The sequence below is a fragment of the Lampris incognitus genome, chromosome 14, assembly GCF_029633865.1.
Source record: "Lampris incognitus isolate fLamInc1 chromosome 14, fLamInc1.hap2, whole genome shotgun sequence".
NCBI classification, from domain to species: Eukaryota; Metazoa; Chordata; class Actinopteri; order Lampriformes; family Lampridae; genus Lampris; species Lampris incognitus.
Window position 1 is genome coordinate 50,420,992 of NC_079224.1, and position 27,345 is coordinate 50,448,336.

General features: G+C 46.9%; 1 protein-coding gene across 1 annotated transcript in view; it reads left to right on the top strand.

Annotated features, from left to right (window-relative positions):
* Positions 1-17,510: 17,510 nt before the first annotated feature.
* klhl18 (kelch-like family member 18) overlaps positions 17,511-27,345 on the top strand; it is a 44,738-nt gene continuing 34,903 nt past the window's right edge. Inside the window, exon 1 of the mRNA XM_056293373.1 lies at positions 17,511-17,704. Coding sequence (XP_056149348.1) covers positions 17,570-17,704 — 135 coding nt within the window. The 5' untranslated portion in view covers positions 17,511-17,569. The remainder of the gene's footprint in view (positions 17,705-27,345) is intronic.

Consider the following 27,345-nt stretch of genomic DNA (forward strand, 5'->3'; position numbering starts at 1 on the left):
GAGCTGGCATCCGTCTGCTTTACACCACCGTCCACAGAGCTAACATCCGTCTGCTTTACACCACCGTCCACAGAGCTAACATCCGTCTGCTATACACCACCGTCCACAGAGCTAACATCCGTCTGCTTTACACCACTGTCTGTCCACAGAGCTAACATCCATCTGCTTTACACCACTGTCCACAGAGCTAACATCCATCTGCTTTACACCACTGTCCACAGAGCTAACATCCATCTGCTATACACCACTGTCCACAGAGCTAACATCCATCTACTTTACACCACCGTCCACAGAGCTAGCATCCATCTGCTTTACACCACCGTCCACAGAGCTAGAATCCATCTGCTTTACACCACCGTCCACAGAGCTAACATCCATCTGCTTTACACCACCGTCCACAGAGCTAACATCCATCTGCTATACACCACTGTCCACAGAGCTAGCATCCATCTGCCATACACCACTGTCTGTCCACAGAGCTAGCATCCATCTGCTTTACACCACTGTCCACAGAGCTAGCATCCATCTGCTATACACCACTGTCCACAGAGCTAGCATCCGTCTGCTTTACACCACCGTCCACAGAGCTAACATCCGTCTGCTATACACCACCGTCCACAGAGCTAGCATCCGTCTGCTTTACACCACCGTCCACAGAGCTAACATCCGTCTGCTATACACCACCGTCCACAGAGCTAGCATCCGTCTTCTATACACCACCGTCCACAGAGCTAACATCCGTCTGCTTTACACCACCGTCCACAGAGCTAACATCCATCTGCTTTACACCACCGTCCACAGAGCTAACATCCGTCTGCTTTACACCACTCTCCACAGAGCTAACATCCATCTGATTCACACCACTGTCTGTCCACTGAGCTAGCATCCATCTGCTATACACCACTGTCCACAGAGCTAGCATCCATCTGCTTTACACCACTGTCCACAGAGCTAGCATCCATCTGCTTTACACCACTGTCCACAGAGCTAACATCCATCTGCTATACACCACTGTCCACAGAGCTAGCATCCATGTGCTATACACCACTGTCCACAGAGCTAACATCCATCTGCTATACACCACTGTCTGTCCACAGAGCTAGCATCCATCTGCTATACACCACTGTCCACAGAGCTAGCATCCATCTGCTATACACCACTGTCCACAGAGCTAGCATCCATCTGCTATACACCACTGTCCACAGAGCTAGCATCCATCTGCTATACACCACTGTCTGTCCACAGAGCTAGCATCCATCTGCTTTACACCACTGTCCACAGAGCTAGCATCCATCTGCTATACACCACTGTCTGTCCACAGAGCTAGCATCCATCTGCTATACACCACTGTCCACAGAGCTAGCATCCATCTGCTATACACCACTGTCCACAGAGCTAGCATCCGTCTGCTATACACCACTGTCCACAGAGCTAGCATCCATCTGCTATACACCACTGTCCACAGAGCTAGCATCCATCTGCTATACACCACTGTCCACAGAGCTAGCATCCATCTGCTATACACCACTGTCCACAGAGCTGGCATCCATCTGCTATACACCACTGTCTGTCCACAGAGCTAGCATCCATCTGCTTTACACCACTGTCCACAGAGCTAGCATCCATCTGCTATACACCACTGTCTGTCCACAGAGCTAGCATCCATCTGCTATACACCACTGTCCACAGAGCTAGCATCCATCTGCTATACACCACTGTCCACAGAGCTAGCATCCATCTGCTTTACACCACTGTCCACAGAGCTAACATCCATCTGCTATACACCACTGTCCACAGAGCTAGCATCCATCTGCTATACACCACTGTCCACAGAGCTAACATCCATCTGCTATACACCACTGTCTGTCCACAGAGCTAGCATCCATCTGCTATACACCACTGTCCACAGAGCTAGCATCCATCTGCTATACACCACTGTCCACAGAGCTAGCATCCATCTGCTATACACCACTGTCCACAGAGCTAGCATCCATCTGCTTTACACCACTGGCTTCCCTCTTCAGTGTGTTGAGCTGTTTTTGATCTCCTCTGATTGTCTTGCCATGTTAATGGCCTTTGTCCAGGTCTATGTCTTTCTCCATCTGCATGGGTTAAGAGGGCCGTGTGTGTGCCAGTCCTACCACTGTCCTGTCCCTGATTACTTCACCATGCTGCATCTCATAATTGCAGTGCCCTGCTAATGCATACAGGGAAGTGATGAATGCATCGACAGTCTCGTTTGCTTCTTGCTTGTGCATATTAAATCGTGTGTGTTCGTAAACGATGTTCTTTCTCACTACGAAGAACGGCTGAAAGCCATCCCTCACTTTGGTGTGTTGGTGCTGCTCTGCATCACTGAGCTTCAAGCCTCTCAAAACGTCATCACCTTCGTGTCCCATACAGTATTCAGCTGGTCTCTTCGCAGCTTGCTGTGAAGTTGCCTGATGGGATCTCTGGACTCTCTGTATCCACGTTGTCCACCTGGGCGGCTGGAAAACCCAAAGGGCTGTGGTGGCTGAATGCTAAACTTAGTGCTGGGTGTGATAGCATCTTGCTAGCTCCCTCTCCACTCTGCTCGTATTCACTGGCTCATTTAATTGGCTCACCAGTCTCTTTGTTTTCCTTCCAGGTGGACCTTCTCCGTTCCCATTTAGTTTCACAGCACTTCCGACACGATGAACACATTAACCCCTTCACGCCCCAGCCTCATTCCTGTTGGTCAAGTACTACCCAACCTATTGGTTGATTCCTATCGGTCATATAGTCAAGTCATTTTTATTTGTGTAGCCAGCATCACAAATTACAAGTGTGCCTCAGGGGGCTTTTCCACAACACAACATCCTGTCCTTAGACCCTCAAATCGGGTAAGGAACAACTCCCTAAAACCTTTAACAGGTAGAAAAACTCGGAAGAACCCTCAGGGAGAGCACCAGAGGAGGATCTCTCTCCCAAGACACACAACGTGACATGATGTTGTGTTTACACAATTTACACAATGCAGCACTGAAAGAGGATAACACAAATATAGTGGAATTATAAGATATATGAAGATTATGTTGAGGAGGATGCCAAGCAGTGTCCAGACACCACCGGAACAGCCCAGGACCTGAGCCACGTCACCACCATCACCATGTAGCCCTAACAGGAGGACAGACTACACATGTGCACAGGAGAGACTCACATCACACCATTGACACACACAGCAGAAGAGACAAATATGGAAGATTAGAGATTGGTCGATGGTTATTAAGAGACTCTGGATCGAGGTGCGGTTTCTTAAGTAGAGGTTTAACCACAGCTGTCTTAAACCGCTGGGAACAGCGTCAGTAGTGAGAGATACATTAACCATGTCTAGCATGGTAGGTCCCAGAAAAGGCCAGGGGTCTCTAGAAAGTTTCGCTGGTAAGGGGTCAAGTAGGCAAGCAGCTGGTTTAGAAGCTGACACGAGCTTAGTCAAAGTATCAGGAGAGAGAGTCTCAAAAGCTGTAATAACTGGGACCGTCAGTGACTCATTGTGTAGATATGAATTTAGTATGACAGGATCTGCAGGAGTAGATGGAGTTGAAGAACTAATTTTGTTTAAGATCTCATCAAACTTATCGCAGAAAAAAGTCTAGAAACTCATGGGCCATGAAGGGTGAGCAGCTAATAGACGGCTGCTTTTTAGTGAGTTTAGATTCAGTGTCAAAGAGAAATCTGGAGAAATGGAAACGGAAGATCCGCTGTGGCGACCCCCAATGGGAGCAGCTGAAAGTAGTAGTAGTCAAAGAGAAATCTGGGTTATGTTTATTAATGTTGATTCAGCAAGACACGCTGCTTTTGAAGCAGAGAAAGCTTGCTTGTATTTCAATAAGCCAGCTCCTTCCTTCAAAGAAGGTTGAATCAGTTCATAAACAATACAGTACCTGCAGGTACCCCCACCCTTATAAACAATACATTACCTGCAGGTACCCCCACCCTTATAAACAATACAGTACCTGCAGGTACCCCACCCTTATAAACAATACAGTACCTGCAGGTACCCCACCCTTATAAACAATACATTACCTGCAGGTACCCCACCCTTATAAACAATACAGTACCTGCAGGTACCCCACCCTTATAAACAATACAGTACCTGCAGGTACCCCACCCTTATAAACAATACAGTACCTGCAGGTACCCCACCCTTATAAACAATACAGTACCTGCAGGTACCCCACCCTTATAAACAATACAGTACCTGCAGGTACCCCCACCCTTATAAACAATACAGTACCTGCAGGTACCCCACCCTTATAAACAATACAGTACCTGCAGGTACCCCACCCTTATAAACAATACAGTACCTGCAGGTACCCCACCCTTATAAACAATACAGTACCTGCAGGTACCCCACCCTTATAAACAATACAGTACCTGCAGGTACCCCACCCTTATAAACAATACAGTACCTGCAGGTACCCCACCCTTATAAACAATACAGTACCTGCAGGTACCCCACCCTTATAAACAATACAGTACCTGCAGGTACCCCACCCTTATAAACAATACAGTACCTGCAGGTACCCCCACCCTTATAAACAATACAGTGACTGTGATTGATGTCTACGGGGCTGATGTGCTTGGTGCTTGAGGGGAGAATCCAGCCAATCCCCACAGCCCATCTCCACCATTCATCTCCACCATTCATCTCCACCATTCATCTCCACCGCTCATCTCCACAGCCCATCTCCACCATTCATCTCCACCATTCATCTCCACCGCTCATCTCCACCGCTCATCTCCACAGCCCATCTCCACAGCCCATCTCCACCATTCATCTCCACCACTCATCTCCACCACTCATCTCCACCACTCATCTCCACGGCTCCTCTCCACGGCCCATCTCCACCATTCATCTCCACAGCTCCTCTCCACCGCTCATCTCCACGGCTCCTCTCCACAGCTCCTCTCCACAGCTCCTCTCCACAGCTCCTCTCCACAGCTCCTCTCCACCGCTCCTCTCCACAGCTCCTCTCCACAGCTCCTCTCCACAGCTCCTCTCCACCGCTCCTCTCCACCGCTCCTCTCCACAGCTCCTCTCCACCGCTCATCTCCACCGCTCCTCTCCACCGCTCCTCTCCACAGCTCCTCTCCACAGCTCCTCTCCACCACTCCTCTCCACAGCTCCTCTCCACAGCTCCTCTCCACAGCTCCTCTCCACAGCTCCTCTCCACAGCAGAGGACAGGGGAACAGGCAAACTCACTTGTGCAGTTCCTCTGTGAGTCAGGGGCCACAAGCCAATGAAGAAATTAAGAATTACTGAGTGAAATGACTCATTAATCTCCTTTGAAAATAACGAAATAATATCTAAGCAAGTCTTAAGGTGAAGTTACGTGTTTGAGGTGGATGGGTCAGTAACTCAATTCAGTTCAACTTACTGTCATTTAAAACAATGTGCAGGCACATGTTAAAATGAAATAAGGGCTGCAGCTTCGCCAAACAGCGCAGGACAGACACACACAAACACAGCACACACAGTAGAAGATCTACACACATGAAGACCACACACAGCACACACAGTAGAAGATCTACACACATGAAGACCACACACAGTAGAAGATCTACACACATGAAGACCACACACAGCACACACAGTAGAAGATCTACACACATGAAGACCACACACAGCACACACAGTAGAAGATCTACACACATGAAGACCACACACAGCACACACAGTAGAAGATCTACACACATGAAGACCAAACACAGCACACACAGTAGAAGATCTACACACATGAAGACCACACACAGTAGAAGATCTACACACATGAAGACCACACACAGCACACACAGTAGAAGATCTACACACATGAAGACCAAACACAGCACACACAGTAGAAGATCTACACACATGAAGACCACACACAGCACACACAGTAGAAGATCTACACACATGAAGACCACACACAGCACACACAGCAGAAGATCTACACACATGAAGACCAAACACAGCACACACAGCAGAAGATCTACACACATGAAGACCACACACAGCACACACAGTAGAAGATCTACACACATGAAGACCACACACAGCACACACAGTAGAAGATCTACACACATGAAGACCACACACAGCACACACAGTAGAAGATCTACACACATGAAGACCAAACACAGCACACACAGTAGAAGATCTACACACATGAAGACCACACACAGCACACACAGTAGAAGATCTACACACATGAAGACCACACACAGCACACACAGTAGAAGATCTACACACATGAAGACCAAACACAGCACACACAGCAGAAGATCTACACACATGAAGACCACACACAGCACACACAGTAGAAGATCTACACACATGAAGACCACACACAGCACACACAGTAGAAGATCTACACACATGAAGACCACACACAGTAGAAGATCTACACACATGAAGACCACACACAGCACACACAGCAGAAGATCTACACACATGAAGACCACACACAGCACACACAGTAGAAGATCTACACACATGAAGACCACACACAGCACACACAGTAGAAGATCTACACACATGAAGACCAAACACAGCACACACAGTAGAAGATATACACACATGAAGACCACACACAGCACACACAGTAGAAGATCTACACACATGAAGACCACACACAGCACACACAGTAGAAGATCTACACACATGAAGACCACACACAGCACACACAGTAGAAGATCTACACACATGAAGACCACACACAGCACACACAGTAGAAGATCTACACACATGAAGACCACACACAGCACACACAGTAGAAGATCTACACACATGAAGACCACACACAGCACACACAGTAGAAGATCTACACACATGAAGACCAAACACAGCACACACAGTAGAAGATCTACACACATGAAGACCACACACAGTAGAAGATCTACACACATGAAGACCACACACAGCACACACAGTAGAAGATCTACACACATGAAGACCACACACAGCACACACAGTAGAAGATCTACACACATGAAGACCAAACACAGCACACACAGTAGAAGATCTACACACATGAAGACCAAACACAGCACACACAGTAGAAGATCTACACACATGAAGACCACACACAGCACACACAGTAGAAGATCTACACACATGAAGACCACACACAGCACACACAGCAGAAGATCTACACACATGAAGACCACACACAGCACACACAGTAGAAGATCTACACACATGAAGACCAAACACAGCACACACAGTAGAAGATCTACACACATGAAGACCACACACAGCACACACAGCAGAAGATCTACACACATGAAGACCAAACACAGCACACACAGTAGAAGATCTACACACATGAAGACCACACACAGCACACACAGTAGAAGATCTACACACATGAAGACCACACACAGCACACACAGTAGAAGATCTACACACATGAAGACCACACACAGCACACACAGCAGAAGATCTACACACATGAAGACCACACACAGCACACACAGTAGAAGATCTACACACATGAAGACCAAACACAGCACACACAGTAGAAGATCTACACACATGAAGACCACACACAGCACACACAGCAGAAGATCTACACACATGAAGACCACACACAGCACACACAGTAGAAGATCTACACACATGAAGACCAAACACAGCACACACAGTAGAAGATCTACACACATGAAGACCACACACAGCACACACAGTAGAAGATCTACACATATGAGGACCAAACACAGCACACACAGTAGAAGATCTACACACATGAAGACCAAACACAGTAGAAGATCTACACACATGAAGACCACACACAGCACACACAGCAGAAGATCTACACACATGAAGACCAAACACAGCACACACAGTAGAAGATCTACACACATGAAGACCACACACAGTAGAAGATCTACACACATGAAGACCACACACAGCACACACAGTAGAAGATCTACACACATGAAGACCAAACACAGCACACACAGTAGAAGATATACACACATGAAGACCACACACAGCACACACAGTAGAAGATCTACACACATGAAGACCACACACAGCACACACAGTAGAAGATCTACACACATGAAGACCACACACAGCACACACAGTAGAAGATCTACACATATGAGGACCAAACACAGCACACACAGTAGAAGATCTACACACATGAAGACCACACACAGCACACACAGCAGAAGATCTACACACATGAAGACCACACACAGCACACACAGTAGAAGATCTACACACATGAAGACCACACACAGCACACACAGTAGAAGATCTACACACATGAAGACCACACACAGCACACACAGTAGAAGATCTACACACATGAAGACCACACACAGCACACACAGCAGAAGATCTACACACATGAAGACCACACACAGCACACACAGCAGAAGATCTACACACATGAAGACCAAACACAGCACACACAGCAGAAGATCTACACATATGAAGACCACACACAGCACACACAGTAGAAGATCTACACACATGAAGACCACACACAGCACACACAGTAGAAGATCTACACACATGAAGACCACACACAGCACACACAGTAGAAGATCTACACATATGAAGACCACACACAGCACACACAGTAGAAGATCTACACACATGAAGACCACACACAGCACACACAGCAGAAGATCTACACACATGAAGACCACACACAGCACACACAGCAGAAGATCTACACACATGAAGACCACACACAGCACACACAGTAGAAGATCTACACACATGAAGACCAAACACAGCACACACAGTAGAAGATCTACACACATGAAGACCACACACAGCACACACAGTAGAAGATCTACACACATGAAGACCACACACAGCACACACAGTAGAAGATCTACACACATGAAGACCACGCACAGCACACACAGTAGAAGATCTACACACATGAAGACCACACACAGCAGAAGATCTACACACATGAAGACCACACACAGTAGAAGATCTACACACATGAAGACCAAACACAGCACACACAGTAGAAGATCTACACACATGAAGACCACACACAGCACACACAGCAGAAGATCTACACACATGAAGACCAAACACAGCACACACAGCAGAAGATCTACACACATGAAGACCACACACAGCACACACAGTAGAAGATCTACACATATGAGGACCAAACACAGCACACACAGCAGAAGATCTACACACATGAAGACCACACACAGCACACACAGCATAAGATCTACACACATGAAGACCACGCACAGCACACACAGTAGAAGATCTACACACATGAAGACCACGCACAGCACACACAGCAGAAGATCTACACACATGAAGACCACACACAGCACACACAGTAGAAGATCTACACACATGAAGACCACGCACAGCACACACAGTAGAAGATCTACACACATGAAGACCACACACAGCACACACAGTAGAAGATCTACACACATGAAGACCACACACAGCACACACAGCAGAAGATCTACACACATGAAGACCAAACACAGCACACACAGTAGAAGATCTACACACATGAAGACCACACACAGCACACACAGTAGAAGATCTACACACATGAAGACCACACACAGCACACACAGTAGAAGATCTACACACATGAAGACCACACACAGTAGAAGATCTACACACATGAAGACCACACACAGCACACACAGTAGAAGATCTACACACATGAAGACCACACACAGCACACACAGTAGAAGATCTACACACATGAAGACCACCCACAGCACACACAGCAGAAGATCTACACACATGAAGACCAAACACAGCACACACAGTAGAAGATCTACACACATGAAGACCACACACAGCACACACAGTAGAAGATCTACACACATGAAGACCACACACAGCACACACAGTAGAAGATCTACACACATGAAGACCACCCACAGCACACACAGCAGAAGATCTACACACATGAAGACCAAACACAGCACACACAGTAGAAGATCTACACACATGAAGACCACACACAGCACACACAGTAGAAGATCTACACACATGAAGACCACACACAGCACACACAGTAGAAGATCTACACACATGAAGACCACACACAGCACACACAGTAGAAGATCTACACACATGAAGACCACACACAGCACACACAGCAGAAGATCTACACACATGAAGACCAAACACAGCACACACAGTAGAAGATCTACACACATGAAGACCACACACAGCACACACAGTAGAAGATCTACACACATGAAGACCACACACAGCACACACAGTAGAAGATCTACACACATGAAGACCACACACAGTAGAAGATCTACACACATGAAGACCAAACACAGCACACACAGTAGAAGATCTACACACATGAAGACCACACACAGTAGAAGATCTACACACATGAAGACCAAACACAGCACACACAGCAGAAGATCTACACACATGAAGACCACACACAGCACACACAGCAGAAGATCTACACACATGAAGACCACACACAGCACACACAGTAGAAGATCTACACACATGAAGACCAAACACAGCACACACAGTAGAAGATCTACACACATGAAGACCACACACAGTAGAAGATCTACACACATGAAGACCACACACAGTAGAAGATCTACACACATGAAGACCACACACAGTAGAAGATCTACACACATGAAGACCAAACACAGCACACACAGTAGAAGATCTACACATATGAAGACCACACACAGTAGAAGATCTACACACATGAAGACCACACACAGCACACACAGCAGAAGATCTACACACATGAAGACCAAACACAGCACACACAGCAGAAGATCTACACACATGAAGACCACACACAGCACACACAGTAGAAGATCTACACACATGAAGACCAAAAGCTAAAGTAAGTTAAAAAAAGAGCACGAGTATAAACATGGCAGCACGGTGGCGCAGTGGTTCGCGCGGTCGCCTCACAGCAAGAAGGTCCTGGGTTTGAGCCCCGGGTAGTCCAACCTTGGTGGGTCATCCCGGGTGACCCACCAAGATGTGTCTTCTGTGTGGACACATCTTGTGCGTCCTCTGTGTGGAGTTTGCATGTTCTCCCTGCGTCTGTGTGGGTTTCCTCCGGGGGCTCTGGTTTCCTCCCAGTCCGAAGACGTGCAGGTCAGTCAGCTGAGTCGGCCGTACTGAATTGTCCGTCTGTGTGTGTGTGTGTGTGTGTGTGTGTGTGTGTGTGTGTGTGTGTGTGTGTGTGTGTGTGTGTGTGTGTGGTGGTCTGGCGGCCTGTCCAGCGTGTCTCCCTGCCTGCCGCCCAGTGACTGCTGGGATGGGCTGCAGCATCCCTGCGACCCTGACAGCAGGAGCAGCGGTTAAGATAATGGGTGGGTGGATGGAAGGATGGAGTATAAACATGTCTGCAGACAGTCAGTGGGTAGCCAGGTTCAGGTGGGCAACAGCTTGGGGAAAGAAGCTGTTTCTGAGCCGGTTAGTGGGGGCTCTGAGGCTCCTGTAGCGCCTCCCAGAGCACGGCAGGGGGGAGAACAGTCCATGTTGGGGTGGGTGGATGGAAGGATGGAGTATAAACATGTCTGCAGACAGTCAGTGGGTAGCCAGGTTCAGGTGGGCAACAGCTTGGGGAAAGAAGCTGTTTCTGAGCCTGGTAGTGGGGGCTCTGAGGCTCCTGTAGCGCCTCCCAGAGCACGGCAGGGGGGAGAACAGTCCATGTTGGGGTGGGTGGATGGAAGGATGGAGTATAAACATGTCTGCAGACAGTCAGTGGGTAGCCAGGTTCAGGTGGGCAACAGCTTGGGGAAAGAAGCTGTTTCTGAGCCTGGTAGTGGGGGCTCTGAGGCTCCTGTAGCGCCTCCCAGAGCACGGCAGGGGGAAGAACAGTCCATGTTGGGGTGGGTGGATGGAAGGATGGAGTATAAACATGTCTGCAGACAGTCAGTGGGTAGCCAGGTTCAGGTGGGCAACAGCTTGGGGAAAGAAGCTGTTTCTGAGCCGGGTAGTGGGGGCTCTGAGGCTCCTGTAGCGCCTCCCAGAATACGACAGGGGAGGGGAACAGTCCATGGTTGGGGTGGGTGGATGGAAGGATGGAGTATAAACATGTCTGCAGACAGTCAGTGGGTAGCCAGGTTCAGGTGGGCAACAGCTTGGGGAAAGAAGCTGTTTCTGAGCCTGGTAGTGGGGGCTCTGAGGCTCCTGTAGCACCTCCCAGAGTACGACAGGGGGAAGAACAGTCCATGTTGGGGTGGGTGGATGGAAGGATGGAGTATAAACATGTCTGCAGACATTCAGTGGGTAGCCAGGTTCAGGTGGGCAACAGCTTGGGGAAAGAAGCTGTTTCTGAGCCTGGTAGTGGGGGCTCTGAGGCTCCTGTAGCGCCTCCCAGAGTACGACAGGGGGAAGAACAGTCCATGTTGGGGTGGGTGGATGGAAGGATGGAGTATAAACATGTCTGCAGACATTCAGTGGGTAGCCAGGTTCAGGTGGGCAACAGCTTGGGGAAAGAAGCTGTTTCTGAGCCTGGTAGTGGGGGCTCTGAGGCTCCTGTAGCACCTCCCAGAGCACGGCAGGGGGGAGAACAGTCCATGTTGGGGTGGGTGGATGGAAGGATGGAGTATAAACATGTCTACAGACATTCAGTGGGTAGCCAGGTTCAGGTGGGCAACAGCTTGGGGAAAGAAGCTGTTTCTGAGCCTGGTAGTGGGGGCTCTGAGGCTCCTGTAGCGCCTCCCAGAGCACGGCAGGGGGAAGAACAGTCCATGTTGGGGTGGGTGGATGGAAGGATGGAGTATAAACATGTCTACAGACATTCAGTGGGTAGCCAGGTTCAGGTGGGCAACAGCTTGGGGAAAGAAGCTGTTTCTGAGCCTCGTAGTGGGGGCTCTGGGGCTCCTGTAGCGCCTCCCAGAGTACGGCAGGGGGGAGAACAGTCCATGTTGGGGTGGGTGGATGGAAGGATGGAGTATAAACATGTCTGCAGACAGTCAGTGGGTAGCCAGGTTCAGGTGGGCAACAGCTTGGGGAAAGAAGCTGTTTCTGAGCCTGGTAGTGGGGGCTCTAGGGCTCCTGTAGCGCCTCCCAGAGCACGGCAGGGGGAAGAACAGTCCATGTTGGGGTGGGTGGATGGAAGGATGGAGTATAAACATGTCTGCAGACATTCAGTGGGTAGCCAGGTTCAGGTGGGCAACAGCTTGGGGAAAGAAGCTGTTTCTGAGCCGGTTAGTGGGGGCTCTGAGGCTCCTGTAGCGCCTCCCAGAGCACGGCAGGGGGGAGAACAGTCCATGTTGGGGTGGGTGGGATCCTGGCTGATGCTCAGACCCCTTCAGGTCAGGATGCTCTCTATGGTGCAGTGGTAGAGGTTGCCGCACCACACTGGCATGACTTCCTGGTTGATAATGTTGTATTTGTGGCTACTGCATCGACATGTTTTGTGTCTTTATACTTCAGTGACAAGTGTTATTCTGTTTTAAAACTATGAGAAAGTACGACTATGTTCAGGTTACGATGACCCAGCCCTGCACTTTTGGTCAGCACGTTACAACAAGTGGACCTTTAAGTGTTAAATTAGAAGACATCCAAAGAAATGTTTAAAGTCACTGCCCCCTTTCTCCAAGTTTACAAAGTGGGCTTGTTCGGAACGGAGTTTGTCTCTTGTGGGGATGTTTTATTGACTTGTTTTTCTGACTTTCATCGAGCCAAACGAACGTGTCCCACTTCAGACATTATGGGATGTACATTTTCTTACTTTAATGCTTTAATAAAATCAAAACCAGCAGCTAATATCACAAATGTGAAATAACTGACATTTCTCCTGAAAAACCTGAATCTACAGTCACAACACCTGCAAAACAACAGCAAGAGAAGTGAGTTGTGGAAGTACACGAGACACATGCAGCTGTGTGCATTACTTACATTATTATCATCATTACAGTTTAATCCCATGGCTGGTTTTTATGTTCTGAGGTGGCTGGAACAACTATGTAGCTGGGTATCATGGTGAAGCCTTTAAATCGTGGGCTATGGCAGGCAGACCCAGACCAGGGCCTGAGCTTGAACACAAGAAGCTCACCAATGCAAGATGCAAGTACGCCATTTCTTCATCTGTAAGAATGAGCTAGCCATGAGGGCAGAGTCCACGGCTCAGAAGCTGCTAGGAAATGATCCTGCTAATTTCTGGAAAGAAGTGAGAGCTCTCAACAGCTGTAAAACATCTCTGCCATGCACTGTTGATGGTATCTCCGGTACAGACAGTATTGCTGAGTTGTGGCGACAGCATTATAGTACCTTATTCACCTGTGTCCACAGTGATCTGTATAAGGGGGCAATACTGAGAGTGATGATTCAATGGTGACCAAGCTATAAACACAAGCTGTCTGTTAACAAGGCAAGTGGCTTAGATCATGGTACTGCTGAACACCTGAAATATGCCAGTCCGAGGTTAGCGCCTTTCCTTGCTATCTGTTTTACTGGCTTCATGGTCCATGGCTTGTTACCAGACTCAGTGTTGTCTGTACTGTTAGTGCCAGTCATTAAGGACAAAGCTGGTAAAGTATGCAGCCTAGAGAACTACAGGCCTATACGTAGCTCTAGCCAGCATACTGCCAAAAGTCCTGGAAGGAATAATGCTGCATGAGTTTATCAACTCCACTGATAGCCAGTTTGGTTTTAAAGCTAAACATGGCACTGACTTATGTATATATATATATATATATATATATATATATATATATATATATATATATATATATATGCCTTAAAGTAAATTGTAAACAAATACAGAGGCCAAAACTCATCGGTTCTTATGTGTTTTATCGCTACTTCTAAAGCTTCTGATCATGTTAATCATAGAAAGTTGTTTGTTAAACTGAGTCAAAGACGGGTGCCTAAATACATTGTGAGAGTCCTGGCTTATTGGTCTGCCCACCAGACTATGCAAGTGAAATGGGGTAATAGAGTTTCAGCCTTATTTGGGGCCAGCAATGGTGTCAGACAAGGGGGAATTCTGTCTCCAGTTCTCTACAATTTATATATTGATGATTTGTCTAAGCAGCTGAAAGCCTGTAACACTGGTGCATGATGGGTAATACCTTGGTGAACCATATTCTGTATGCAGATGACCTTGTCATTCTTAGTCCCTGTAGCGCTGGTCTCCAGCAGCTCCTTGATATACTATGTTGTGTGTACGGTGTGCTGCATGATATCAAATACAACGCTAGTAAGAGTGTTGTCATGATCTGCAGAACCAAAGAGGTCAATCCTCTAAAACGTCCTGATTTTAAATTGTCTGATAATAATCTTGGGGTGTGTAATAAGGTGAAATGTCTTGGGCACTATGTTGCTAAACAAATGACAGACAACGATAATGTTTATAGGCAACGCTGCATGATGTCTGCACAAGCACATATGCTCTCACGCAAGTTTGGCGTGTGTTCAGTTAGTGTGAAGATATCTCTGTTCAGAGAATATGGTGCACCACTTTATACTGCCCCCTGTGGTCACACTACATATTGTACACCACTTTATACTGCCCCCTGTGGTCACACTACATATTGTACACCACTTTATACTGCCCCCTGTGGTCACACTACATATTGTACACCACTTTATACTGCCCCCTGTGGTCACACTACATATTGTACACCACTTTATACTGCCCCTGTGGTCACACTACATATTGTACGCCACTTTATACTGCCCCCTGTGGTCACACTACATATTGTACACCACTTTATACTGCACACCTGTGGTCACACTACATATTGTACACCACTTTATACTGCCCCCCTGTGGTCACACTACATATTGTACGCCACTTTATACTGCCCCTGTGGTCACATCACATATTGTACACCACTTTATACTGCCCCCTGTGGTCACACTACATATTGTACACCACTTTATACTGCCCCCTGTGGTCACACTACATATTGTACACCACTTTATACTGCACACCTGTGGTCACACTACATATTGTACACCACTTTATACTGCCCCCTGTGGTCACACTACATATTGTACACCACTTTATACTGCCCCCTGTGGTCACACTACATATTGTACACCACTTTATACTGCACACCTGTGGTCACACTACATATTGTACACCACTTTATACTGCCCCCTGTGGTCACACTACATATTGTACACCACTTTATACTGCCCCTGTGGTCACACTACATATTGTACGCCACTTTATACTGCCCCCTGTGGTCACACTACATATTGTACACCACTTTATACTGCACACCTGTGGTCACACTACATATTGTACACCACTTTATACTGCCCCCCTGTGGTCACACTACATATTGTACGCCACTTTATACTGCCCCTGTGGTCACATCACATATTGTACACCACTTTATACTGCCCCCTGTGGTCACACTACATATTGTACACCACTTTATACTGCCCCTGTGGTCACACTACATATTGTACACCACTTTATACTGCCCCCTGTGGTCACACTACATATTGTACACCACTTTATACTGCACACCTGTGGTCACACTACATATTGCTCGCCACTTTATACTGCCCCCCTGTGGTCACACTACATATTGTACACCACTTTATACTGCCCCCCTGTGGTCACACTACATATTGTACACCACTTTATACTGCACACCTGTGGTCACACTACATATTGTACACCACTTTATACTGCACACCTGTGGTCACACTACATATTGTACACTTTTTTATACAGCCCCTTGGGTCAAACTACATATTGCTCGCCACTTTATACTGCCCCCCTGTGGTCACACTGCATATTGTCCACCACTTTATACTGCACACCTGTGGTCACACTACATACTGTACGCCACTTTATACTGCCCCCCTGTGGTCACACTACATATTGTACACCACTTTATACTGCCCCCCTGTGGTCACACTACATATTGTACACCACTTTATACTGCACACCTGTGGTCACACTATACAAAAGCAAGCTTACAGAGACTTGGAGTGGCTTATTATGACGCTATGAGAATACTACTAAAAAGAGCAGTTTGGTGTAGTGCAAGTGAAATGTTTGTGGCTGCAGGAGTCAGTACCTTCCAGGCTCTTCTAAGAAATCTCAGGTATAAATGTATTTGCTGGCTCAGTGACTCTGATGACGTAATCATCAAGGGTTTGACTAATAGAAGACTCAGTGCCACATGCTACCAGTCCCGGCAGTGGGACCACCGGTATGGCTGCCTTCTTTTAACACACTGACTTGTTCCATTCATGTCATTTTATTGTGTTTACTCTGTGTATTGTCTGGGGTTACTCTCTTACCCATGGTTCTTATATTTTATGGCCTTTTTTAACCTTGTCTTTGTCAGTCATGGACCCTGAGTCTGTAATAAAGTTTTGAGTTTAAGTAAAAGACATTGTATAATTTCAAACGTTGAGTCTGCAACCGGAAGTACGACCCCTCAACGCCGCCACGAGGCAGAGAGAGTCGTACCTTCACGCCACAAACGCGCATTAATTTTGAAAAGCCCACACCGGCCGGCTTCAGGTGAGCACTTCCTGTAACGCTACGGTGTCGCGTTTCGTCCTTTTTGTCCTGCGATGCGTTTCCTTAATCCGCTCGTCTAGCCGCGGTTCTCATGACGATGGGAGACGTTATCTGCGAAGAACTGGAGGATCTAGTGCACTTTTCCGTCCACGACCTGCCGGGTCGTGGATACGCCGTCATGGAGGAGATCCGACGGCAGGGCAAACTCTGTGATGTCACGCTCAAGGTAACCGTAGAGGCTAGCTAGCTAGCTAGCTAACAGCCCCTCTCATTGGTTAACGTTGGGGCAGGCTAGCTGCTTTAGCACTTGCTCAGGTAACTACCCCACCAGCAACGAAGGGGTGTAAATGCTGTTCCACACGGCGACTTTGGACGAGGTGTCAGGGGTTTAGGTGTAGGACACAGCAGACCATCTAGATACGGGTTCTGTCTGCCCCCTTCGCTACTGTACATCCGACCAGCCTGGGTTCTGTCTGTCACCTACCGGACCAGCGTCCCAGGCATGTGTATTGGCCGTGTAGGTTCGCACTACATGGATGTGACTCCGGAGTCGTGGCCCTCTCAGCGTCCTTAACACACAATAACAACACTACAACACAACAGTCCTACACAAGGGTTGACTTATACAGCTGGAATAAGAGGTGGTGAGGTGCAGGGCTGCAGAGAGTATATCAGAGATGACGAAATACATGTCAGCAGCTTACTGACATACATGCCTGAGGTAGATGTACATGACACAGTGTACCAGTATACCTACAATGTACAGTCTATACAACATGTCCAGTACAGTATATACAACAGTACAGTACAGTATATACAAGATGTACAGTGCAGTATATACAACATGTACAGTACAATATATACAACATGTACAGTACAGTACATACAACATGTACAGTACAGTATATACAAGATGTACAGTGCAGTATATACATGTACAGTACAATATATACAACATGTACAGTACAGTACATACAACATGTACAGTACATATACCATGTACAGTACAGTATATACAACACGTACTGTACAGTATATACAACATGTACAGTACATATACCATGTACAGTACAGTATATACAACATGTACTGTACAGCATATACAACATGTACAGTGCAGTACATACAACATGTACAGTACATACAACATGTACAGTACAGTATATACAACATGTACTGTACAGCATATACAACATGTACAGTGCAGTACATACAACATGTACAGTACAGTATATACAATAGGTATAGTACAGTATATACAACATGCACAGCACAGTATATACAACACGTACAGTACAGTTCATACAACATGTACAGTACAGTATATACACTATGTACAGTACATACATCAGGTACAGTACAATTCATACAACATGTACAGTACAGTATATACAACATGGCTGGAGTTATTGACAGTGTTAAGTGTTCAATATGTTTATAAAGTAATGTGGTTTGTTTTTAGTGTTTAATATTTGTCTCTGCTGTCCTTGTACTCTTCAGGTTTTTAATATTTGTAAGCTGCAGGTGATGCAGTGATGCTGGTGTGTAATGTAAGCTGCAGGTGTTGCAGTGATGCTGGTGTGTAATGTGAGCTGCAGGTGATGCAGTGTGATGCTGGTATGTAATGTAAGCTGCAGGTGATGCAGCGATGCTGGAGTGTAATGTAAGCTGCAGGTGATGCAGGGTGATGCTGGTGTGTAATGTAAGCTGCAGGTGATGCAGGGTGATGCTGGTGTGTAATGTAAGCTGCAGGTGATGCAGGGTGATGCTGGTGTGTAATGTAAGCTGCAGGTGTTGCAGTGATGCTGGTGTGTAATGTAAGCTGCAGGTGATGCAGTGATGCTGGACTGTAATGTAAGCTGCAGGTGATGCAGTGATGCCGGTGTGTAATGTAAGCTGCAGGTGATGCAGTGATGCTGGACTGTAATGTAAGCTGCAGGTGTTGCAGTGATGCTGGTGTGTAATGTAAGCTGCAGGTGATGCAGTGATGCCGGTGTGTAATGTGAGCTGCAGGTGATGCAGTGATGCCGGTGTGTAATGTAAGCTGCAGGTGATGCAGTGATGCCGGTGTGTAATGTAAGCTGCAGGTGATGCAGTGATGCTGGAGTGTAATGTAAGCTGCAGGTGATGCAGTGTGATGCTGGTGTGTAATGTAAGCTGCAGGTGATGCAGTGATGCTGGTGTGTAATGTAAGCTGCAGGTGTTGCAGTGATGCTGGCGTGTAATGTAAGCTGCAGGTGATGCAGTGATGCTGGACTGTAATGTAAGCTGCAGGTGTTGCAGTGATGCTGGTGTGTAATGTAAGCTGCAGGTGATGCAGTGATGCTGGTGTGTAATGTAAGCTGCAGGTGTTGCAGTGATGCTGGTGTGTAATGTAAGCTGCAGGTGTTGCAGTGATGCTGGTGTGTAATGTAAGCTGCAGGTGATGCAGTGTGATGCTGGTGTGTAATGTAAGCTGCAGGTGATGCAGTGATGCTGGAGTGTAATGTAAGCTGCAGGTGATGCAGTGTGATGCTGGTGTGTAATGTAAGCTGCAGGTGATGCAGTGATGCCGGTGTGTACTGTAAGCTGCAGGTGATGCAGTGTGATGCTGGTGTGTAATGTAAGCTGCAGGTGATGCAGTGTGATGCTGGTGTGTAATGTAAGCTGCAGGTGATGCAGTGATGCTGGTGTGTAATGTAAGTTGCAGGTGATGCAGTGTGATGCTGGTGTGTAATGTAAGCTGCAGGTGATGCAGGGTGATGCTGGTGTGTAATGTAAGCTGCAGGTGATGCAGGGTGATGCTGGTGTGTAATGTAAGCTGCAGGTGATGCAGTGGTGCTGGAGTGTAATGTAAGCTGCAGGTGATGCAGTGTGATGCTGATGTGTAATGTAAGCTGCAGGTGATGCAGTGTGATGCTGATGTGTAATGTAAGCTGCAGGTGATGCAGTGATGCTGGTGTGTAATGTAAGTTGCAGGTGATGCAGTGTGATGCTGGTGTGTAATGTAAGCTGCAGGTGATGCAGGGTGATGCTGGCGTGTAATGTAAGCTGCAGGTGATGCAGTGGTGCTGGAGTGTAATGTAAGCTGCAGGTGATGCAGTGTGATGCTGATGTGTAATGTAAGCTGCAGGTGATGCAGTGTGATGCTGGTGTGTAATGTAAGCTGCAGGTGATGCAGGGTGATGCTGGTGTGTAATGTAAGCTGCAGGTGATGCAGTGTGATGCTGGAGTGTAATGTAAGCTGCAGGTGATGCAGGGTGATGCTGGAGTGTAATGTAAGCTGCAGGTGATGCAGTGTGATGCTGGTGTGTAATGTAAGCTGCAGGTGATGCAGTGATGCTGGAGTGTAATGTAAGCTGCAGGTGATGCAGGGTGATGCAGGGTGTGTAATGTAAGCTGCAGGTGATGCAGGGTGATGCTGGAGTGTAATGTAAGCTGCAGGTGATGCAGGGTGATGCTGGTGTGTAATGTAAGCTGCAGGTGATGCAGTGTGATGCTGGTGTGTAATGTAAGCTGCAGGTGATGCAGGGTGATGCTGGTGTGTAATGTAAGCTGCAGGTGATGCAGGGTGATGCTGGAGTGTAATGTAAGCTGCAGGTGATGCAGTGTGATGCTGGTGTGTAATGTAAGCTGCAGGTGATGCAGTGATGCTGGAGTGTAATGTAAGCTGCAGGTGATGCAGGGTGATGCTGGTGTGTAATGTAAGCTGCAGGTGATGCAGGGTGATGCTGGAGTGTAATGTAAGCTGCAGGTGATGCAGGGTGATGCTGGAGTGTAATGTAAGCTGCAGGTGATGCAGTGTGATGCTGGAGTGTAATGTAAGCTGCAGGTGATGCAGGGTGATGCTGGAGTGTAATGTAAGCTGCAGGTGATGCAGTGATGCTGGTGTGTAATGTAAGCTGCAGGTGATGCAGTGTGATGCTGGTGTGTAATGTGAGCTGCAGGTGATGCAGTGTGATGCTGGAGTGTAATGTAAGCTGCAGGTGATGCAGTGTGATGCTGGTGTGTAATGTAAGCTGCAGGTGATGCAGTGATGCCGGTGTGTAATGTAAGCTGCAGGTGATGCAGTGTGATGCTGGTGTGTAATGTAAGCTGCAGGTGATGCAGGGTGATGCTGGTGTGTAATGTAAGCTGCAGGTGATGCAGGGTGATGCTGGAGTGTAATGTAAGCTGCAGGTGATGCAGTGTGATGCTGGTGTGTAATGTAAGCTGCAGGTGATGCAGTGATGCTGGAGTGTAATGTAAGCTGCAGGTGATGCAGGGTGATGCTGGTGTGTAATGTAAGCTGCAGGTGATGCAGGGTGATGCTGGAGTGTAATGTAAGCTGCAGGTGATGCAGGGTGATGCTGGAGTGTAATGTAAGCTGCAGGTGATGCAGTGTGATGCTGGAGTGTAATGTAAGCTGCAGGTGATGCAGGGTGATGCTGGAGTGTAATGTAAGCTGCAGGTGATGCAGTGATGCTGGTGTGTAATGTAAGCTGCAGGTGATGCAGTGTGATGCTGGTGTGTAATGTGAGCTGCAGGTGATGCAGTGTGATGCTGGAGTGTAATGTAAGCTGCAGGTGATGCAGGGTGATGCTGGTGTGTAATGTAAGCTGCAGGTGATGCAGGGTGATGCTGGAGTGTAATGTAAGCTGCAGGTGATGCAGTGTGATGCTGGTGTGTAATGTAAGCTGCAGGTGATGCAGGGTGATGCTGGTGTGTAATGTAAGCTGCAGGTGATGCAGTGTGATGCTGGTGTGTAATGTAAGCTGCAGGTGATGCAGTGATGCTGGTGTGTAATGTAAGCTGCAGGTGATGCAGTGTGATGGACGGTGGAGCAGGTTCGTGTGTTCATATGATGTTATGCAACATTCATATAATGTTGCATAACAGATGTTGTGTCCTGATGAACTGATTCAACTTTCTGTGAATTCCTTACCTGGACTATTGAGCATGCATGAAGACATTTTCCTTTAAACCACTTCTGCTGAGCTGAGGCACCAACCCCCCCCCCCCCCCCCACACACACACACACACACACACACTCCACTGAATCAACATCAGAACCATGTTTATTGGCGATGTAGATTTGCACTACATGGAATTTGACTCCAGTTTCGTGGCTCTCTCACTGTACTTAATAGAGATACACCAACTGCAATTTTCTTGGCCGATTCCGATTTCCGGTTTGTTAAAAGTCTGACCTGCGGATTCCAGTTTTTGCCAATACTGATTTTCTTTCTTTCTAAGAACTATACTTGACAGCATACACAAACATTTTTGCGACCTTTCTTTAATGGAGAATATGTTATGTTCATATTAAATTACTTATATTTTCTCCAAAACTGCTGCAGGTTCCAGGACTTTTCTTACTCTCACTCAAACAAATCTCAAAATAAAAGTGAAGCAGGTTACTGAACAAATAAAATCCAACTGAAGATGATTTGCAGTACATCTCACTTTACCTAACATCTTTTACATTCCCAAATGTTATTTATTTACATAGAAAGGTTATCCATGGAGCCCAAGCCCAATGTAAATGGAGATGTAAGGAGTCATAGTACCATCTTGTGGTTAAAAAAAATACTTATTGTTTTGACTGGCTGAAATAGTATCTATGTATTTAAGGAAGTTGCAGTTCCATTACCTTTAAAAACGCACCAGATTAGATTGACCTTGACCTTGGTCTCGTTTTACACATCACAAAATAAAAAGTGAACCAGGTTACAGTTTTTACAGACCTCCAGCGAACACCTTGAGGTTGTTGTTAACATATGTGTAGGCCTACTGCAAATCACTTGAACATTAATGGCAAGTTTTTCTTCACAAACAGAAGCATCTCTGCCTTGTCACCAGATAGTCGTTTTCTTCTCTCATCTACCACATGTCCCGCCAAGCTAAACAAGCGCCGCTCCCTGTCAATGCTTGTACACGGGGCAGAGAGGTAGGCTCGGGCAAGTGAAGCAAGTGCAGGGAAACGATCTTTATTGATCCCTCGGAAGGTAAATGCATTTTCACTTCTGCTGATGGGCAACTCAGACAGGTAACTCTGTACATGCACAGACGAAGGGCTGGCCAGCAGTTGCTCCACCTCAGAATTCTCCTTCAGTATTTCGTCATGTACTGAAAGCAGGAGACCACATAGCTTTTGGGCTGCAGGTGCTTCTGTGACAGGTCCAGGTGCAGTGGATGCTTCTGCAACAGGGTCCTTAGGTGTGTGTCCAGTCTCCCCCTCCAGCATAGTCAGAAGCAGCCGTTTCACTTGATCCTTAACTTCTGCTGAGAAGTAGCGATTCTTGTACCTTTTGCATGAACAAAGACAAGAAGGACAGTTCAGATGATCGTTTCAGATACAGCCAGGCAAACCCATAGCCTAACTATTAGCCTATAGCTATATAGCTATGTTCATTAAAATTCGTTTTATAGGTATAGTAATAGATTAATAATAATAATAATAATAATAATAATAATAATAATAATAATAGCTATATTACTACAGTAGCAGTAGGCTAATAACTTGCCTGGGCTCAAGAACAGTGGCCAAAGTGTACAGCGGCTCCTTTTGGATGTTGCTGAACCTTCTCTGAACCGCCTCCAGCAATGTGGTCTTTGCAGTTCCCACTCCACGGTCTGAGTCTGCCCTTCTCTCCAAAAGCCGTTCAGCGCAGTGATGGCTGGAATGAGGTCTGCGGCTGTTGCTATCGAGGAGCTGATTTGTCTCCTGAGTTCCTCAAAAGGTGCGAGGAGGCTGAGCACGTTATCCATTAGCCCCCACTGATGCGTGTTGAGTGAGGCCAGCAGCGCAGGCCCCCAGAGGGCGTCTCTGCTCCCTCAGCGACTGCAGCATACAGCAGTATGCACTACTCCCTCTGGTAGGAACATCTTGCCGCAGTCGTTTCTCAGGCTGACCCAACCGTTCCTGGACGTCGTGAAGTCGTGAATAGGCGAGCGGAGCGTGTTTAAAATGTCCGACATCTTCCTTCCAGTTGCCACGGCGTCAATGATGCCTCGTTGGGACAGCAGACCCTCATTCACCGCCAACTGTAGCGTGTGTGCCATGCAGGGCAAACTCGCCAAGTTGCCCTCATCAAGTGCTTTGGTTCTGTCTCTCGCAACAGCACATGAACCCTGGTCTTGTCTCTGCCCCACTGTGGTAACACTGTGTCAGATGTGGCGGTTAGACTGGCAGCAGCGTGGGACCCGGGGGGCATTTCTTCACAGTGTACAAGCACTTGGTGTTGCTGGAAATCTTCATCCAGAGCCTTCTCTGCTGCTCGAGCCTCCAGCTCCAAGTCCGGGGGCTCCCCCGCCCCGGACCCTGCCCCCGCCCCTGCCGCAGAGCAGAGCGGAGCGGAGCCTTCTCTGCCGCTGACGTCGTCCAGCCCCTGATGCTGCTGTTCCCAAGGCACTCTGGAGCCCTTTTTAACGATGTGAGTATGAAACAATACACACTCATATGGACAAAGTATCCCTAATGAATACCTACCGATCAGCCACAACATTAAAACCACCTGCTTAAACCAGTTTTTTTCATGATTAAAAATGCCTTAAACTGTATAAATGTCTAGAAACACTTCATATTTCATGATATGATGTGTACTTATATAAGCAGATAATCATACGTTCTCAGAAGTTGCTTCTAAAGTTCTCAGTGAAATGTTTAAAAACACAAGTTGTGTGTTAACATTATGCTCCTTATTCACACATTTATAATATGTACCCCAACTCTTAATCGTTGACCCGTCTTGAGCATCACGGTATTGGTTTGAGTGATTAGTTAAACAGTATTTCTATGTATGTACAGGGAGCAGAAATGGAAAAAGAAAACTGGTCTCTCTCTCTGGATGGAGAGGACTAGACAGATAAACTCAAGAGTGAGTATCTAGGTTGTGAGAACTTTATTCCAAGACACTTGTATAATCAATAATCAAGCGGTCATCGCTCTCTCTCTGTCTCTCTCTCTCTCTTTCTCTCTCTCTCTCTCTCGCTCTCTCTCTCTCTCTCTGGGGATGATGATGCTGTTTTGGTGTTTATAAAAATGTTAAGAGCTCATTTAAAAGTAGATTTTTGCTACTTCTCAATGATGGACGATCTGGAAAGTGTTCACAGTGTGTGGTGTTGTAAAGATGTACTTTGCTGTGTTCTTGATGATGAGCTGATCTTCGGGAGTGTCCTGAGATGATTTACATCCTGTGACTCTTGTGTTACTGACCATGTTGGTCTTTATGTTGTAATTTTTTTGTGAGTTTTATTAAAGTATTGTTGAAAGTCTCACTCTCGCTCTCTCTCAAGCACCTCTGTTCTAATTGTCTGTGTCCAATTTGCAGATATGCTACTTCAGTCAGAGATGGCAGAGCTGGGACTACGGCAAGTAACCTTAGAGACAACAAACAAGCAAGCAGAACGCAAGTAGCTACAATAAAGCCACGTACAGTTGCCAACTCACTGTACATTGTATCAATTTAGACAAACCCTCTTTTCCTGTACAAAAATATGAACTAAATAAATTTGAAGATAAGGTTTGAAGTTTCTTACTCTTTATTATTATTTATCTTTACAGGGAAATGTGTCTGAAAATGATCATCTACTATGTGGTTTATCTAAGCAACTAGTAGAGGGTTTATCTAGGCAAACCAGGCAGAAACACATGGTAATCATGAGAGCCACAAGCGCGTGTGCCGAGCAGTTGCTGATTCAGAGTACTGGTACCTTTTTGATTCCAATTCAAGCACTGTCTTCATCCACCCACTGAGCAGTCAGGCTCAGCACTGACATCAAGCTTACGTCAGATGTCCAGATGTCCGTTGTAAAACTGATGCTGCTTTGCAGTCGGCTAGCAGCAGGCTACGCGTGTGGCGTGAAACAAAATTTTTGTTATTCGTCCGTTGCAGCGACGAGGACCATCTAGTCATCCTGTAGGGGCCGAATTCTGTGGGTGCGATGATGGCTGGTTAGTCCAATCTGCACCCTGAATGTTCTTTGGCAGTGTGGGCATGGGATAGTGGGAGTAGCTGGAGGGTTGCTAGAACGGTCTTTCCTGGCCTGCCTGCGGCTCTCTGCTGCAGCAGTCCTGGCGGCATCATGGTTGTTTGCATCATTCTGGACAGCTGCACGCCACTCTCCTCTGTTCAGAGCTTTCTATTCCCCTGTATCGTAGTTGATGGTGAAGGCCTTTAACGAAACCTTCAAGGTGTCTTTAAAACGCTTGTTTTGACCACCATGGGAGCGTTTGCCTTGCTTGAATTCACCATATAACAGTTTCTTTGGGAGCCGGTGGTCTGGCATGCGAACTACGTGGCCCACCCAACGAAGCTGTGATTGCATGAGGATGGTGTGTATACTCGGCAGTCTTGAGCGAGTGAAGACCTCTGTGTCAGGGATCTTGTCATCCCACTTTATGCCAAGAAGTTTTCTGAGGCTTGTGGTGTGAAAGTGGTTTAGTGTTTTTGCACGGCGTTTGTAAACTGTCCATGTTTCGCAGCCGTAAAGCAGTGTAGTGAGAACTATGGCCTGATACACTTTAATTTTTGTCTCCTGGATGATGCCTGTCCTGTTCCACACATTCTTGTGGAGTCTGCCAAAAGCAGTACTTGCTTTAGCAAGTCGTGCGGTCATCTCTTCATCAGTGGTGACATATCTGGAGAGAGAACTGCCCAGGTAAGTGAATTTGTCAGTGAATTAGCCATATGCTAGCATATGTAACAGGAAACCAAGTTCCTACCTAGCAAGCTAAGTGATGGACCCGCGGCATCACTACACCAGGAAGTGAGAGGCCACCGCACCACTTCGCATTCCTTTTGCCAAGCAGGACATCTGGCCCAATACTCACCACCTCCTAAACAACATTAAACAACTCTGGTAACGCCACATCCAGAAGTATTGCCTACTTGGTATTGTGTATTT